Source organism: Gnatocerus cornutus, chromosome 8 (genome assembly GCF_029298725.1).
Source record: "Gnatocerus cornutus isolate USDA-ARS CGAHR chromosome 8, icGnaCorn1.1, whole genome shotgun sequence".
NCBI lineage: Eukaryota > Metazoa > Arthropoda > Insecta > Coleoptera > Tenebrionidae > Gnatocerus > Gnatocerus cornutus.
The window spans coordinates 1509945-1529513 of record NC_142240.1 but is presented as its reverse complement, the minus strand read 5'-3'; the positions used below and the strand labels follow the sequence as shown (position 1 = coordinate 1529513).

The 19569-nt window shown below is 36.1% G+C and overlaps 1 protein-coding gene across 1 annotated transcript; it reads right to left on the bottom strand.

Moving 5' to 3' along the window:
• Positions 1–15364: 15364 nt before the first annotated feature.
• On the bottom strand, positions 15365–16470 carry LOC148169342 (uncharacterized protein C21orf140 homolog). The gene is made up of 4 exons (XM_088044158.1): positions 16452–16470; positions 15857–16410; positions 15568–15811; positions 15365–15525 (listed from the first exon to the last, which is right to left on the bottom strand). The coding sequence occupies exons 1-4, from the start codon at positions 16468–16470 to the stop codon at positions 15365–15367; spliced, it is 978 nt and encodes a 325-aa protein (XP_087900284.1).
• Between the last annotated feature and the right edge of the window lie 3099 nt (positions 16471–19569).

The following is a 19569-nucleotide window of genomic DNA, read 5'->3' as shown; positions in this document are numbered from 1 at the left end:
ATTCCTGTTGCCTTTATTTATCGTTGGAATGATGAAGGGATAAAAAGTCAATTTAGTTTACCAACAAAATCTTGTTTGTTCAAGATGCAATTTTATTCATTAAACATTTAATTTTGAATAGATCATCTCACTTATTTTTCCTGAAAATTGCTGCTTCAGTGAAATATCTCTTGAAGCCTTCAACAGTTTTCCATAAGATTTTAGCTTGCGCAGTGTGAAAAATGTTTCGGTCTTTGTTTGAAATTAAAACATTCAAAATAATTGTAACTTACGTACTTTATTACATCATCAGCAAATGAACTTGAAACATCTATTTTGTGTAATCGTAATCCATAATACTATCTATTATGTCATCATCAGTTTAGAATTACTTGATCAAGTCTTGCAATTACTGGATAATCTTTAGAAGCTGGATTTTCAAAGTAAGACTTCAAATTTTCTATATTAAAGTTGGCACTTAATTGGTCAACGTCCAATATTATCAATACGTAATTTTTTGATGGACTGTTCTGATTTATTTATTATAATTGTGTTTATTAAAAATTAAATCAAACATTCATGATTGTAGAATTATTTATTTATACATAAGTTGCAATTTGATCAAGAACTTTAGCACATTTTTTTGACAGTTTAGGTTGTCGGCTTCTTTGCACGATTTCTGTGGATTCTCTTGCAGAAATGACAGAAACTTTTTTTCTTTTTCCATTTAGCAGATGCAGTGCTAGTGTAAACGCTCTCTAGGTGATTCGCTTTTCTAGCACCAGTCTTTTTTGACTTCATTCATCAAAGTATTCGTAAATGTGGATAAGGAAAAAACAATGGGAAAGGACTCGGTATTTTATCTCAATTCAGCAGCTGTTTCTCTAATTTATACTTTATGACCATATAAGGTAAGCAATTTAAAAGAATCCTCGTACCTCTCACATATTGAGTAAATTGAGTGCTAGGTTGGCACAAGTCATTTTAAGCCACAATTTTGCAATGCTATTAAAGTATTCTGTGGCAATTCTTTTTTTGTTTCATGAATTTTAAGGCATTTATGACATATCGGCAAATGCTTGCGAGTTTTTTATCTATTGTACATGCGACATAAGCAGTCGCAATGTCTAAGACTTTTGCTTAATCGCTATAGAAGCATGGGGACTCCTGAAAAATTACTTCGACAAAGCTTTTTAACGTGTCTAAGAAGCCAACTGTTTCAATTCAATTCAATTTTTACTCTTCTGTTTCTCCTTGTCCGTTTTTCGTTTCATGGAAACTTGCGTTTTGTTGAGACGCTGGCCAACATGGTGGATGCGGGTTCTTGTGCGGAGCACGGTTTTCGAAGCAGACTCAATGAGTTTTGCGACCGTGGGGTGTTGATGAGGGAAGAGGTCGGAAAGCATTTTTGTGACGGTGGTGATCGTCTGCCTCACGGAAATGCATTCGGGTTCGGGGTCGCCGAATTCGGTGGGCGACGACAAGATGAGTGTTGGCGTAATCGCTCGCAGTGATGAATTCTAGAATTTTACAGGAAAATCACGTTTTTCTCTAAGTTGTGTGGTCTGGGTGTTCATTGTACAGTGTTTGCTTTTGAGTGCGATGGCTCCCATGTTGTTTTTGTGCTCTTGTAGATGGTGCGTCCCGACGCTTTTATCGCTTGGAATTTTTGCGTAATGAATGTTTTTGTGAATGAGAATATTGGTTTCTTCTATAAACCCAACAACCCTAGGAAGGTTGAACAACTGCATGAGTCTACAAAATGAAAAAACATAATGAAATCTCCTTAACAACTGTACCGATACATACCTATTTAAGTGCCATCTGTTGAATACAATTTTAAAATTTTTATAATACAAACCCACAAATGCATAAAAACCAAACTAATTTCTTATTTTTTGCTAAGGCTTCTTTTGTTTTTTGTATTTTAAATGTCGCCTTACAGCTTGGAGTTTTAATTTATCATTAATATTTTTGTTTGTTTTCCTGCCAATATATTATTAATATTATTAATATAAATGTATATAAAAGGCTTAGAAAAACTTTTGAAGATTAATCCAAAATGTCATATTTTTCACAAGCTGGAAATGTTATGCTTATTTTGGTGTGCAACAGTGGTAATAACTTTGCTTGTATATTCTCCTGTGTCACTATATTATATAATAGTGTGACACCTGAATAAACATAGATTCGGGAAGCGAGTAGGTGAAGTACTCCACCTTCTCTTGTTCCAGGAGTCGTGTGAGACTCCTGAATTCATCCGACGAAGCCGTCTGGATCCTCATGCCGCCGTCAGCGGTGGCGGCAGCCTTGGGGATCGCGATGCCGGCGGTCCTGGCTTTCCTCTGGACGGAGAGGAATTTCGTCGAGTCCAGCATTGTGATGGGCGGGACTCGAGATTTCTTTGGTGGCGCTTCGGCGTCGTCACCTTCGGGATGGTCTTGCGACCTGGTGGAGGAGGATCTTCTTTCTTCCCCGATCTTGGCGCCCTCTTCGCCGACGCCTTCCATGGCGTCGTTGACGAGCTGGTTCGCAATGATGGCGATGCTCGTCTGGGAGGTGGTGGTTCCCCGTGAAGTGGTGGGGTCGATGTCGGAGTCGGGGGCGGCTGCAGGGGTCGGCCTGCTTACCGCAACGTCGCGGAAAGAGGGGGCAGTTGTCGTCTTTTTTGACGACTTGGAGCCCTTGGTGGACTTCTTGGAGTCCTTTGATGTCTTCGCGGTTTTCTTCGCCTTTTCCGGCATGGGTCGGCCGAGCGGTGCCAACTTTTGGCTGCTCGGGGCGCTGGGGCGCAGGTTCAGGACTTCCGTCGGGATGGGGGAGGCGTTCCTCGGCGTCGTGAGGCGGCTGCCTTCCTGGCTCGACGAGGGACGGATCGCAGGGCGGGGTTTGGGTTTTGCCCCCGAAGTTGTCTGAAAGGGGAAGAAATTAAAACCGGGATCCGGCGATTTCTTACCCCTGGTTCTCTTGGGGACGGATTGGCCGTCCTCGTCCTCGAGGTCGGCCAGGGCAGCAAACTTGTTGCTGGTGGTGAGCGGGGCGTCCCTTGTTGGGGACCTGGGGAACGACCTCTTCGAGGAGAACATCTCCGAAAAGGCCGGGCTGAAGGACCTCATGGTCCTGGGAGTGGCGGCGGCAGCGGCGGTGGTGAGTTCACTGATCGCCGCTGTGGTGACGGCCATTTGGAGCTCGAGTCCTCCGAGCCGGGTCGCGAAGTTCTCGGTGAACGCCTCGAACTGCTGCTGCAGGTGTTGCTGCTGCTGCTGGAGGGCCGCCGAGAGGGACTGCTGGAGTCCAGCGATGAGTTCCTCCATCCTGGTGGAATTCATGTTGTCGGGGGTTGATTCGCACTTCACTGAGTGTCCATCAGGGGAAAAGGCGCAGAAACGTCTTTTGTCGTTGCACTGCTTGCAATGCACCGCTCACTTCGTAGCTCACGGGCACTGCTCTCTGGGAAAGATGTGGGGAGCGCAGCAGCGCCGCTTCCCGTCCGGCGTTGGATGGGTGACCGCTACTTGTCGCAGCAACGGTGTCCGCTGTCCAACAGTGAATGGGTGGGCACTGGATCGCACTCTTCGCCTGGTTGCAAGGAAGGCGCAGAAATTCGCTGTCGGGAACGATGCACTGAAGACAGGTCTTCTCACTTCGAACGCTCGACTCGGAATAAATCGCTTAGTTAGGGACTAGTTTGCGGTGAAGAATCAATAGTCGTAAACCTGTCTAAATTTTAAGAATTATTTAATATCTCGGTTTGGAATTTCAAATTGTACATATTTTACATACAGTTTGGGGAATTGATACCCGATGAATGGGAACAATTTTAATAAGAAGTGGGAGAGGAGTAGTGTCAGTAGGTGGCATTACTCCCCTCAATGCATCCTAGCGACAAAATTCTCGAAAATTGTAACTCAAATTCATTGAGAAATACAATGCCTATCATTACTCATAAAAAAATAAAATTGTTGCATTTTGCATTCGAAGGACCAAATCCCTCTAATAGCGAAGAATTACTAAAGGAGCAATCATGTTAACACCTCGTCTTGCCAAAAATGATAAAACAATGCCACGACGCATGCATTCGCGCTGATGGGGGTAAATTATTTTTATCTTCCTCGCTCCAATAGCAATTATGGTTTTCTTTGTTGCGCTCATCTATTTGTCCATTAATCGGTCTTGGACTCACCGAAAATTCATGTTTCTTGATGTGTGTGAGAATGAAAGAATGCAAGAATCTCTTTCTCGCTCGGTGTCCCCCACTTTCTATTAAATTTAATTCCATGCATCGGGTGTCAATTCCCCAAACTGTATTTGTTCAAAACTTACTAGATCATCCATCTTTTTTAAATTCGTTTACATTCTCTATTTGGAGTTTATCTTCATTTGCTTTAGATAAAGTTCCTCGAAATTTTTGAGTATTTGTATCTTAATTTTTCTAATAATTTTTGTATATTTAATTTTTTTAACTTGCTGTTATTTTTGGTTTCTTTATACATTCTCTATTACATTTTTTGGATAAGTTTATATCAGAAAACACAAAAGTCGCAAAAAATTAAAAATTTCTCATGCAAATCATTATTTTTTAGCTGCCAATTTTGGTGCAAAATTATAGAGCTTTTTTGAACTTGCCACTTGTCTGAAGCACTTTGCAAACATTTTTGAAGTGAAATATGTCAATCATGACAGGTAAACACGCATACAATTCCCACTTTTACCAGGAATAACTCACTATCCCATCGCCGGTCGACCGAATAAGAAATACCCATGGTAATACTCAAGTTTATCTATTCTACGAACTAACCATTGATTGTAAAACCCATTTCCAGGGTTTATCTATGGAATAGTGCTATTTATTCTCAATTTATACCTGCTTTGTAAAAGCGGCCCTTATATAAATTATTTTTTGAGTTAAAAAATTTTAGTTTCAAAATTGTTGCCTCTATAAGCCCTTTCTCTCTGGGGCGCGAATTCTGGGACACTCTGTATATTCTATTACATTTTATAGGTTTTAACGCAATCAAATAAGCTCTGAGTACTATAAATTGACATACTAAGCAGCAAAAGATAATAAAAACATATTCAATTACTCTTATAATTTTGATTTTAACAACGCCACCGTCACTCTTATTTTCTTGAAACCACAAATTGCACTCTTTCAAGAATATAAAATCCCCCAGGCACTTACGATTTTTTTTGTACACGATTTAAAGCTTTATCATAACGACAAAATTCGCTGTTCAGATAGAGAAAATTGGGGTGACATTAAACATTTTAATTGTAATATACAGGAGTAGAGACAAATTTTCAAAATGCATGAATTTAATACTGTTTTATGAAGAACAAATGGAAAATCAAGATGAACCAACACGCACATACGAAAATTCCCCCAACGATCTAGTGCGGTTATGGCCATAATCGCACTAGAGTGTTGCGTTAACTGTTGAGAGATTTTTATACATTGGCCATAAGAATTTCGATGATAAGTTTTCTACCCCATATTAACTTTTATTCGGATATAGTATGTAAGATTGAAACTTGAAATGTGTACACATTTTTTTACTTTTATTGTTAGGTGCAATTGCGGACTGTATGGTGTTTGAAATAAAGCGTTACTCGAAGGACCAGAAATTATAAAAATTTCAAATGTTTGATTAGAAGTTTATTTATTGGCAGCTAATACAGGACTGACTTAATTTAGAAGAAAAGCCACCTGCACCGACACCCTCACAGGTCGTGGTGGCAGTGAAGGATGACTAATGTGGGACCACACAAAAAAGAGGTTGGCACATGTGGTTTACTTGGTACTCCAGTAAACATTTATTCTGGCAGATGCACGGGAGTATTAGGCACGCGCACATTATTTTTTTTTTATTTTTAAATGAAATTTTAAGAGTAGAAAACATTTTGATAAAATTTTCAATGCCCACTTTAAATATAGCAACAAAAATCTGTAAACAATTTTACTTTTTTAGCGTTCTATTTTATTTTAAAGGTCTGCTTTTGGTATACTGGAAAATACACTTATGGCCACTGTTAAAAAAAATACTCTTAGATCGACCAACTTGGTCTTATCTATCATAAAATCTTAAAAATTTGCTAGCTACCGCAACAAGAGAGATTGAAAAGTGAAGAGTGTTTATTAACGCAAATTTGCACCCTACGATAAGAACACCATTCCAAAACAGGTTAGATTGACTCGTTACAAATTTTAAAATACTACAAGCTGTCTGGTTGCGGTACCACTCAATTTTTTATGATTTTATGGTAGCTCAAACCAACTTGGTCGAACTATACTTGAATCATAGTTGACTTAATTTTCAGGACTCTGAAAATGTTGCTGCTTTCTGAAAAAGTTATGATTTTAACATCATTGATAGGCAATTACAGCTGTTTAGTGACGCAAAATAGAACCACTTACAACATAACTTACTTATATAATATCGTCGATTGTGTTAACTCAATTTTGTGGTTTAGTTCTAACAACACGACAACACTTGATGTATATAAATAATACCATTTTAAGATTTGCACCATGAGTCAAAAAATTAACCAAGCGTTTGCAGGACAACTGTACTTCTTATCATTGTGAGAACTTGAGTTTTTCAATTCAGTACGTTAAAGAAATCGCTAAAGAAAATTAGCTGTTTGCATGCGAACTATAGAAACGGTAACATTTGGGAGTTTTTTACGGTACATTGAGGCCAAGGAAAACGTGTGCAAAATTTCAACATTATGGGAATTTTTTTCTACCCTTAGACCCAAGAGCTTATTATAATTCAGTTAGAAAAAGAGTAAACTTACATAGAGGGCATCCATCCTTTGCTCAACGGCGGCCAAGTATTCAGAGACATCAGATCTACAAACAAACACATTATTAGAATAGTTTGCATTGAAGCAGTTCAAGTGTTAAAACACGATCAACCAATTTACAAAACTTTGATTCTGGATAAATATCAAAAAGCATCACCGACGCCAACTTATTCGCTGCCAACGTGGTGTGCCATTTTGAACAAAAAGGGCAAATATATCTAAACTCATTAATTAGTTAGGCGCATGTCAAGTTTAAAAGTTGTCACCAACATGGTATAGCAGATATCACTAGCTTGGTAGGTAGAGTGGGGCAAACTTTTGAAATTATTTATTAAATAATAATAATATTGGACTTATTCATTGAATAAATTATTCATTTATAGTAATCGGTTGAATTCCATGCAGAATTAAGACAACATTAACAGATGTTTTCAACTTTCTACATATGCCAGCATAGGCAACCAACAATACTATTTTGTTTGAAGTTAGCAACGGAATTCAAAGACCAGTTCAGGGATTCTGTACTGGCCGTCGCGTGTCGTGTCGAGCGACAACTATCACCGACGGTCAGCTCGACATACTTCGAAAAAGGATTCTGCAGCGGGATTTTGTAAGCTCGACGCGTGTCGAGTACGCCATTTGTTCTCGAAAATGGAATTCTGTAACTTCTTGCCGTCGAATAGCGAACGACAGATGGGTCGATTTGAGACGGCAGCAAAGAAGCTGTCGAGTGCCGTCGAGTTCATATTTCTATCTTTTTCTCACACATAGTTCATAATACAAGGTGTTTATAAATGTTTCTAGCATCAAGCGTGGCTTTGGACTTCCTGTCGTTCACTATTTTGCCGCTTTGTTTTCATGGTGAATATAACTATCTTGAAAATATTTATAATGATACTTACGTCAATGCCGTTTCAGTTACGGTTTTGTGTCCAAGTTTTAGATTTTCAGGTTTTAAACCACAACTCGAACAGTTTATTTCTCAAATTTACTTTGCTTCATGTTTGAGGTTAACTGCAAATGTCAGTTGACAAATCGAAACCCACATTTGTAATGAGCGGCAAATTTCTTTGACATTTCATAGCCACCCTTGATTCTAGAAACATTTATAAACACCTTGTAGATGAACGAAAACATCAATCATCTAACTATGTGAAATACGTCACTTGTATATAAGGTCCTAGAGAAATAACATTTAAAATATATAAGAAATGAACTATTGTTAAAACTAATGGTTTCTTCCTGATTATGGCAGGTCGTAGGGAAAATAGTGTAAATAAATTGTCTTTCCTGCACTCGTGCCTTGACAAAAGTTTATTCATACTCGTGCGAAATTGGTCACTTTCCGCTCTTGTTATGTAAATATGTACTTTCGTTTATCTGTGGAGAAGTAATGACTATATTCGTCCGTTAAAGTTTATTTTTATATTTTTCAAATTATGGATTTTATGTTGCGGGTTATTAGTCTTGACAGACCCGTATGGTTCTGAAGACCTATTTCTAATTCACCTTGCACAATATTTCTTTATTTTCTGATAAGACACAAAACCTGATGATGTAGACAAAATTGTAGCTGTGATTTTACTAGCAACTGTAAGCAATTGATTGATTACGTCCACACAGGAACTAAACAAATATTCGCACTGTTTGCAATTTCAAGTGTTTAATCAGTTGGAAAATAATTGCTTTATAATCTCGTTAAATAACTATAATTTCAACTAGGTAATAAATTACGCAAGCCTATTTTGTGGGAATTCAAAAAAGGTTGCATGCAATACGGTTGGTTGTTTATCCCACTCTTATTCACCAATGATCACCCCAGCGCACCCCACTCCTACCTGAACCCATAAAAATGGTTACATTTTAAATTTTATATTTATTCTGTTTTGAACTCTTCGAAGTAATATATCGTGCGCGATCACCGAGTTTTTAACAAAACTTACAAAGTGTTAATGTTTTAATTTTGCTTTAGTCATCTACATAGGTTTTACAGTTTGTAGTGTTTTGTGACCAAACTACGTCTGCGTTTTTGGGTAAGTAAGCCGTTTTTTCACGTTGAGTATATTTGCGTTTATTAGACAAGAGATTTTTATAATTATTTATTCGTTTTTTATTACAAAATGTCTTGTAACGTAAATTTTAAAGGAATTATGAAAAAAATTTGAAGGGCCGTTCTGCCAGAATAATGATAGCTTGAAAATCTTTATTAAAGACTGTTCTGTTCTTTACAATCCGAATCGGGTATATGTCTACATAATTGTTAAAAGTAAATTTAAAGTTGATGTCAAAGGTCGCGCTGCAACTTGTTCATTAAAATCAACTAAAGTTGATACTTGCGTAGAAAGTCCATTTGATATGACACAAAATTTATTTCTAAGTCTATTTCGTAGAATGTTGCAATGAAAAAATATAGATACAAATGAATATCGTGTGTTTTGTTCTAAAGATTACACGAAAATGTAAACATACATTTTTGATTTCTCAATTTCAGGCTTTAATCGATGAACCTTATGATGTAGAAGAATTTTCGTGTCTAAAGAATTCTTGTAAAAAAAAATATCGATCGTAAATGTCGTCACAAAAGTTGACCAAACCTAGATGTCCTGGTTTTGTTTTGGTTTTAACGAGATGACTTCATTTTCCTATTTGCATGTAACCTCTGATTTTAGTCAAATAACTTAAATTAGAAAATGTTGTTCTCATTACATAAAAATGATTTCGCGACAACTTTTGAAAATAAAGATTCGTAAAAATCATTTTGAACATCGTCACGTTATCATAAGTTAAAAATGAACATTTTCAAGCGGCCGATGAAAAACTGCTTCGGCTAAGGAAACAGAATGCGCAAGTACCCGTTGTTACGGTATTGACTTATTTTATTCCGTTTCCGTTTATTAACTATTTTGTTGCGTAAATACATGCCGTTCACGCCTCACGAATAAGCCATTACTGCTGCGTTTACTCTTGAGGAGACGAGTCGACTACTAAAGAAAAGATTTCTGAAAGTTATACGTATACATACAACATACAAACATACATGCGATATAAAAATTATCTAAAAATTCCGAGGGTATTGGAGTATAATTCAAACTCGTATAATTTATTTTCCCACATTGGTCAAGCTATGCCATTACGAAGCAAATGTAAAGCTAAAGATATTTTATTAGCTAAAATTGTTATTGTTGTGACCAAAACTTTACATTAATGTACTAATGAAAAAAATCGCAACCGTTTCATTTCTATCAGTTTTTCCAACAGAACTTTTGAGAAGTAACAAACCCATGCTTAAGCTAGCTGCGTAGTTTTTCTGCGCTGTTACGAGGGTTCTGTTTGTTTTCATACTGTTTAGAACAAACTGTTTATAACAAAGTGAACAATGTCACTATCAAACAAAAAATTACTTGTTTAAACTCTTGTTTAAGTTTGTATTTTATGGTGTTTTTTATAGCTTATATGACGTTTCTCCAGGTGGATGCTAAAGTTTTGCACTGCTTCTGCTGGTTTTGTTTTTATTTTTTCTGAGTATGACAAATTTTCATTTTTTCTTAATCTTATCGCACTTACTACAGCTGTTCTAAATTAAGTATATTTAATATTTATGCCTCCGAGGCTGTAGTGAGTGCTACGTGGATGTAGAAAGGAAGATATATTTGTCCGCAAACATTTTCAAAGATTCGCGCATTTTGTAAAACAATTTTTTTAAACATGATTTCTACACTTAATTTTTTCAATAAAATATGTTGGTCCATATTGTATGTTGGTCTTGCTGCTTGAATTTTCTTAAACGCACTACTATTTCCATCACCGATAATTTTTTTAAACCTTGAATCTTGCATCTGAACAGAAGTGCTTTGAGAGAAAAGTAAGATTAGTGTTTTGGGCAGAATAATAAATAAAGAAATTATTCAAGGGGATCTTGATTAAATACACGGGGGGACATAGTACTTCCCATGCCTAATTGCAGCAACTCTTTCAAGATTTTTGCTGGAGTATAAAAATTGAGCTACCAACTTTCCCAAGCCTGTGTTCTTTCTGCGTTTACAAATGGCAAAATTGGACGCCGTTATTAATTTTCTTTTTTCCTCTATTCAAATGACACTATCTGCTTGTAATAGCATGAATCGTTTCAATAGTTGAAGTTGTTCATCAGAGCGATTTAGACTTTTAGCGTTTCTATGTCCGGGTTTTGGCACGCTATAATCTTTATCTTGGATGTTAGTTTTTTGTCCTACTTATGTAACTTTTGCTCTCTGGTTATTTTTTAAAACCCTTTAATGTCGTCTGCTTTCAAATTTATGAATTAATTTATTCGGTTTATAAATATTTCTTTGCAAATATATGTAAGGTTGTCTTGGGTTGAATTTTGTCACAATTGAATTGATTCTTTCTACGGCATTATCGACTTCGTGAAGCAAACTTTTTGAATGGTTTGCAATTAGTCTGTTTATGAATTTTAGTTGATTTAAAAAACCTGGTAGATCCTTATCCAAATTGGGTTCATCCTTCTTGGTACAAAAGTAGGTTTGGCAATTCGCATGTCTTTAGAAAACAATCGAGGTATTAAATAGATTAAGGGTGGGTTTCACCAACGTCAGTTAAATGCTCAGTTAGTTATTCAATAGATAAATTTTATTTGTCAGATAAGTAATATTTTGTTTCACCGAAATATTTTGACGTCTGGTTTATTATTTAACGAATAGTTAACTAGAGTGTTATTTTTGCCTAGAGTGTACATTGAAGTGTCATCGTTGACAGTTATATAAAAGTTTACGTTTTTGAAAACAGTCAGCAAATTATACCAAAACTCCTTGTTATGTCTGTATCAAGAGAGAATAAGTTTATCACGCAATGCTACAGTTGGTAAAACCGAAAAAATCAGTAAGATTAACAAGAATGACGCTGGTAGAAACAAGAAATGAGGTAGTGCATTGCATTTGCGAACGACATTGCATTATTGGCAAAATGGTGGTCCTAACTTCTGAGGAAATCAAGCAATAGATAGGAAAGTTTGGGTTGGCAAATCGCTTTATAAATGTCTCTGTGTTAGTTAAATCGGGAAAAGAGCTAAAGGGGGTGGTAAGAAAATTAGAATAAGGAGAAGTATTTGAAGTTGGACTGGAAATTAATGAGAAAAAAACAAAATTACATGGTGATAGATAGAGAATGAGCTGGACAATGTGAAGTGAGAGGCGGCGAAATTATTAGAAAATATATTTTTGAAGATGTTGAAGACTTCGGGCATCTAGTGCAAGTAGGAAAAGAGGGGAAAGAAGAGAAAGAAATAAAAGCCAGAGTTGCAAAGGAAAACTGAGAATACGGAAGTTTAAAAGCTATGTTGAAATCTAAGTATTGGGATGGCAGAGAAGAATTAACCAAGAGGTGTGTATGCACTCTACCATGAGCAAGTCCTATGCAGGAGACCGCTAGGTAAAACAAGAAAAGGGAGACTAAGAAAACGATGGTTAGAAAAGGTCGAGGAGGATCTTGAAAGAGTGGATGGAAGTAGTTACAGACCGAGATTTTCGGAGGTCGATAGTGCAAATGGTGGAATATTTGCAGTTGTGTTGTAAATCTATGCCTACAAAGCTTGTAATACAAATAAAATATGTGTGTTTATTATACAGGGTCTATCAGAACTGGCGGACCAAAATCATCCCATGGATAAATGATCTTCTGCAGAAAAAGAGAAAATTGTTTAAAAAAATTCATCCTTGTTGGATTTTAAAATAAGAACGGTTTTAATTGACCAATCGTGTTGTAGATGTAAAATTACCTTAAAACATATATTTTTAACCATAGAAACCTATTTAATTGTTGCAAAAAATAATTGACTGTTATGTCATAACAAAGTATTTCTGACAATTAGACAGTCATTCCAAACGTTGATTTGTGGTTTCATTCTATTTAATAATTAATTATGTTTCCCGGAAGAATATTTTGGTCTTGTTGTATGGAGAGTGTAATCGCAGTGCAACAGCTACTATCCAACAATATGCACTTCGTTTTCCAAATAGGGAACAGCCTAGCCGAAATGTTATTTTAAGGTTAGTACAGAGAGGAAGAGAATCTGGTAATTTAAAAGTATGCAGAAGGGAGGTTGGAGGTGCCCCAAGAACTGCGACAACCGTGGACAACGAGGAAGCGGTTATTGAGATTTTTGAAGAGGAACCTGAAACAAGCATTAGTATTTTGGCCAGAAATCTTCAAATGTCCACCTCTTCTGTTCAACGTATTCTTAAAGACGAACGAATGCACTCATTTCATTATACTAAAGTGCAATGTCTTACGCCGGAAGATTATCCTCTAAGAGTGGAGTTTTGTACTTGGCTTCTGCGGGAACATGAAGCAAATAAGAACTTCGTCAAAAGCATATTGTTTAAAGACGAATCTTGCTTTCAAAAAGATGGATTTTTCAATCAAAGAAATTTTCATGTTTGGGGGCGAGATAATCCGCACGTCTTCAGGCAAAGTAATCCCCAGCAAAGATTTTCTGTCAATCTTTGGGCTGGAATTTTTGGGAACGCCATAGTAAATTGTTTTGAGAACAAATTATACGCAATTATAAAACATCACATTCTTTCAGGTTGGCCCGTACGAATTTCCCGCCAGACTCAACGGCCAAATTTATACAAATTTTTTAGTTGATGATTTGGACATGCTGCTACACAAAGATTAAGAAATGTTGACGTTAATAATATTTCGTTCCAACATGATGGATGCCCAGCACATTTTGCAAATGTAACTAGGAACCATTTAGATGTTAGATTTCCTAATGCATGGATAGGCCGCGGAGGCCCAAGACGTTGGCCCCCCAGATCGCCAGACCTTACGCCCATAGATTTTTTCCTTTGGGGACACGTCAAGAATTTGGTGTACCGAAACATGCCTGAAAATATTAACGTGTTAAGAAATCGCATTCAAGAAGCATTTGCTTCAATAACAGCTGAAATGGTCAGTAATGCTAAGGCAAGTCTACTGAGAAAAGCTGCGCTGTGCATTCAAGTGGAAGGAAGAAATTTTGAACATTCACTTTAAAAACTATTTACCTATTTATTCAAATTTATACCGCTAATTTATTCATTCTTGTTATTTCTGTATTTATTTAATAATTTGTTTTTCGGATTCTGTTAATTTTAAAGTTTGAGTTTATTATTTCATTCTGTTGGTCTCAAAATAAACTTGTCAATTTTTATGAGAAGACGTCACCTAAAAAATTACGTCAGTGTAACAACAATGCAAAAATATTTAAGATGCATCCATAGTTACAAATAAAGCAGGAAAATCTAATTTTCAGGTAACTTAACATCAGCAACACGATTGGTTAGTTTAAATTGTTCATTTTCTGATCACTATTAAAGACGGATTTTTTTAAACATTTTTCCAATTATTCCCAGAAGATTGTGAATACATCGTTTCATTTTGGTCCGCTAGTTCTGACAGACCCTGTATACAAGTTGAGATTTGGAAAACAGAAAATGGATCCATTGCACAAAAAATTGAATTTGATTTAACTTTGATTTAACCGACCAACTTTGCCCAGTTAGTTTATTTGTGGTTTTATTTGATTAATAAACGTTAACTGAAGTTGGTGAAACGACAGCTGTCACATTTATTTAAAAAAAGCGTTATTCGACAGTTAAGTTATTTAACTGCGGTTGGTGAAACCCACCCTTAGAGTTCAATGAAATTATTCAGTTTAAAAGTGAAGGAGTTACATGTTGAGAAAAATTAGGTAATTGAAAATGCAAAGCACACAGCACACAGAAGTTTTTTGTCAGGCGGATGATTTAATGATGACCCATTGACAGTATCGAACAATTTATCAGAAAACAAAAAAATAATTGCAGTGTTTTCTGCAGATTCTTCAATATATACTTTTCCAAGTTGAGACTCGTTATTATGGCCCTGCAATAACGATTACCGCAAACATTAGCAGTGGTTTCGACGTTGTAAAAGAACCCTGTCATAAATATAAATTGTCATAAATTAGTTCTTAGGTAGTCTGAGTTATTAATATTAATATTAATATTTACGAGAGCATTGTAAAAATTTATCTTACCGGAAAGCCACCGCAATCCCCCGGTGGGAAAATAATCAGGCATGCTAAAAATATCCTCTTTAATTTCCTGTATATTATGGTACGATTCCTGAATCCCAAATAAAAAACTCATATAGGTAAAGAATTCCCAGTGAAATAAGGTTATATCCACCCACCATAATTTGTACCATTGTTAAAATGATGGGGACGCTTGTAAATCAAAGGCCTGCTGTAATCCGGGGAAACGGCCAGTGTACAGGTCCGAACTTAATAAATGTTACGACTGTTTGAAAGCACATTTTAATTTGAAATAACTGAGAAATCTTTTTATTTAGTGCATTCGGATTATTGTACATATTATGTATTGTAGTACATACGTCAATGTTAATACTCAAACAATTGTACTGATTATGGTTTATTAGGACATACTGACATACAGACTGTCTAGACAATTTTGTAGCGATTTTTAATTAGTTTTATTCACGACAAATGGATAATACAAAAATAATAATAACAATTTTCAATACTTACAAGTAACAATTATTCCTCTTCACTACCGTCGTCTAGTACTTCTTCATCACTCTCGTCATTTAAATTAATTATCAAATCGTTAACCATTGGAATTGACGAAAGATATGAATTTTCGATGTCAATCACGTGTTTGACACAATTATTCCAAGTTTCGGCGCCAATATTATTAACTTAATTAGCTCTAATTGTGTCGACGACACTTCTACTCAAACTAGGTGAGCAGTTATTCCGGCGAACCTTTTTTTTAAGATCAGCCCATATCATTTCTGTAGGATTCAGTATACAATAATATGGAGGCAATCTCAAAACATTATGACCGTTTTCCTCGGCTATCTTATGCATTTTATATTTAGGCCAAACATCTAAATCCTTAACTATGCGAAGTAATTGATCCTTTTTTGCTTTTTCTGGTCTTTCAATCTTATTCCGGTCCAGGTAATTAATTATATCTTGTTTCTTTGTGGCTTGGTTTATTTTTTGTTAATTTGCTTGGAATGGTACTTTGCGGTATCCATAACAATCACGGAGTTTGGTTGGATGTTTGGAAGTAATTGTTGTACGAACCAACAAAGAATAATTCATGTCCTCGTGATAGTCAGCAGAGCAATTCTTTATATTTCGTGCTGATTGCAGTAAACTATTTTGCACCCATCCATTGCTACCACCAGCATGCAAAATGATAACACGTTTATCTCGTGATGGAGGAGTTTTTAAGCAACAGTCTACGGTTCCATCCGTGAGGTCTTTGCGAACAACATCATGCGTGTCGTACCAGGTTTCATCCAAAAAAATTATTTCACGGTCTTCGGAGCGATAGTTCCTGATTTGATTTATATACTCAGTCCAGAGTTTTTTCAAGCGTGAGGATTCCATAATTGCCATTCGCGTATCTAATGTTTTGTAATGAAACCCAACACTTCTTAAATATATTCTGAATGTTTCATCACTATAATCAACGTCGTATCCGCTATCTTTTAGTCTTTGTTTGAGGGTTGCAGTTGTTGGCACGATGTTCTCGGTATACATCTTGTATATCATCTGTTTAATTTCGACAACTAAATTCTCACTGATTCTGACAAACCTTTTTTTGTCGCACCGTTTTCTCTCAAAGTCATTCTTTTGCAAAATTTTCTGCACCGTTGTAATAAGGAACTCTTGTTAGTGTGCATCTTGTTTTCACTGGATGAGGGCATTTCATTTTAATTAATTCCTCGTGGATATTTGCAACAATTTCTTGAGCATCCGGGTGAAGATGACGCCTTTTTTTGGGTTGCGGCTGATCAACGGCGTCCATATCTTCGTTAACGACATTTACATTGTCGTTTACGATGTTCACATTTTCGTTTACCTCTTCGAATGCTGCGTTAAGGTTTTCTTCGTCACTGATAGTTTCGATATCCACGTCAGTATCAGTATTTTCGCAAGACCACGGTCGCCACATTTTACACGGTACTTGTAACTTAAAATTCGAAAAAAAACGAAAAGACAGAAAGGGCACACGTTTGCAAAGCTGGATTGTTATAGAAACTAATTTTCCGACGACCACTATAAAATATGCCACATTTCATACAGTTTTCTGGTAGTGAAAATTTCAAATTGCAAACAATTTCAGTGCGAAGACGACCGAAGCGCATACCCGTGTGCAATGACAAATTGGAGATCTCTGATTGGCCGCCAACTGTGTGTTTTTATATTGCACACAGGTCGACGCAGATCGGGCATTATCGGTATCTAACTTTCGGCGCAACGGCATAATTATTTTGTCCGCGGCTAGGTGCTCTGCCGAATGATATTTTAAGTTTTAATTTGCCCAGAGATAACTTGACGTGTTTTTGCACCGTTATTTGCAAGTGGAAGAGCGTAAAATATAAACTTTAATTAAAAAAATAAATATTAACTCTGCGATTTTTGTGATCGTCGGAAAAATATCGTGTACAACACGTGTTGAAAATTCGATTTCACACTCGTTTGCTTAAGCCACTCGCCTACGGCTCGTGGCTCAATTTTGCAAAACTTGTGTGAAATCTTCCATTTTCAACACTTGTTATACAATATACTATTTTTATTTTTGGTGAAACTTCCCTGTTGCCGAACCCTGTATAATAAATACCTAAAGGTGTTTAAAAGCATCAAAGGTGGCTATGAAATGGCAACGAAATTTGCCGGCCATTACAAATGTGGGTTTCGATTTTTCCACTGACATTTGCAGTTAACCTCAGTCGTAGAACAAAGTTAATTTTGAAACAAAAACTGTTCTAGTTATAGTCTGAAACCTGCAAATCAAAGACTTGGGCACAAAGTCGTAACGGAAACGTCGTTTACGTGAGTGACATTTTAAGTGTAGTTAAACATAGTTATAATCACTATGAAAACAAAGCGGCAATAATAAATGACAAAAATTTCAGAGCCACCTTTCATGCTAGAAACATTTATAAACACCTTGCATTAAGTTACTAACCAGATTTATGGTTAAGTACCAGCCGCCCGCTAAGTGTTTTATAATGGTCGAAATTTCAATGCTCATTAAGACAAGAGCCGTCTAAGTATGACCAGATTACCTGAAGTCGAATGGGGTTGAAAGCGTTTCAAGTAAATTCCAGCAGCTCTACTTGGAACGCTTTTAACCCTTTTCGAATCCTACTAAGTGACCAAATTTCGGTCATTAAAAACCACTTAGTTGGCGGCCAGTGCTCAACCATCAAGTTTATTAGAAACTAACAAAAAGTAAGCAAATTTTGTTAAACATCTCGGTACAAAAGTATTCAGTTATTTTTACAAGATTTTTTCGATTTTTTGGCACCATGCTTTTGTACAAAATGTTCTTTACTTAACAAATTCATTTGAATATAAAATTATTGCACAGAAATCTTACTTTTCATTCCATCATAATATCGGTGGTGTGCGACTTATCAGACAGCTTGTATTTCAATTTAATCATGACTTTAGCCGAAAATAGAACAGGACTGTCACTTTTTGTCACAAATTACTCAAATTTACTTTTTATATTGTAATTATTTGTATATTGTATTAAAATCACTTTACCGTAATGAAGATTGATCACCAAAGTGGAATCTACCTAAATTATTATCTCAATTAAGACAATATTTCTATTTTTAAAGTAATATTAAAACGTTTTTTATACAGCGCCATCTTGTGTACTTTTTGTGCACCAACTACAAAATTGACAGAATTGACAGATGATGAAATTTACAAATGTCAGATGTGACAGTTCTCATGAATTTTGAAAAACCCAATTATTTAAATTAAAATTTTTCGGCCAAAAAGTTTAATACAACTCTTGTGCGTTAACCATTTTACAGCGCTCAATCATTAAAGCACTCCGGCTACGCCGTCGTGCTTCAAACTGATTTCGCGCTGTAAAATGTAAGTTACCACACGCGACTGTAAATAACTCTTTCAAATTATAGGTTTAATATCGCTGAACATTAGTGTTGACAGACCCCGTATGATTCTTAGGACCTATTTCTAATTCACCCTGAACAATATCCCTTTACGTTCTGATAAGACACAAAGCCTGATAAAAAAATGTAGACGAAATTGCTAATATGACTTTACTGGCAATTGTAAGCAACAGATTGATTACGTTTATACGAGAACCAAACAAGTTTTCGCACAGTTTGCAATTTCAAGTGTTTAATTAGTTGGCGAATAATAGCTAGGTAATAAAATACTCAACCCTATTTTGTGGAAATTCAATAAGGGTTGCATGCAATGCGGTTGGTTGTTTATCCCACCCTTATTCACCAGTAAACACTCCAGCGCACCCCACTTCTACCTGAGCCTATAAAAATGGTCACATTTTAAATATTATTATTATTCTGTTTTGAACTCTTAGAAGTAATTTACCGTGCGCGATCACGGAGTTTTTAACAAATCTTCTCAAGTGTTGATGTTTTAAATTAGCTTTAACCGTCCACATGGGTTTTACATTTTGTGGTGTTTTGTGACTAAACTACGTCTGCGTTTTTAGGTAAGTAAGTCATTTTTTTACGCTTAGTATGTGCGTGTCTGTTTTGCAGACATGAGATTTTTATAATTATTCATTTGTTTTTCATTACAAAATGCGTAATATCACCTAATTCAATCGCTTATCCGCGTTCTTTTCGTTCAGCTGCTAGCATTTCATCAGTTGCCAGTGATTGCGTTTTTCAAAAACTTTTCTTTTCGTGTTAACGTATTTTTTAGAACTAATT

Bases quoted from the DNA above. Each gene is read 5' to 3' on its own strand.
- LOC148169342 (XM_088044158.1), bottom strand. The intron at 15,812-15,856 runs GTACCATTCCAA...CAAGCCACAAAG, and splicing joins ATTGTTATGGATACCGCAAA to AAACAAGATATAATTAATTA. The intron at 15,526-15,567 runs GTTTGAGTAGAA...GAGCTAATTAAG, and splicing joins CCGGAATAACTGCTCACCTA to TTAATAATATTGGCGCCGAA.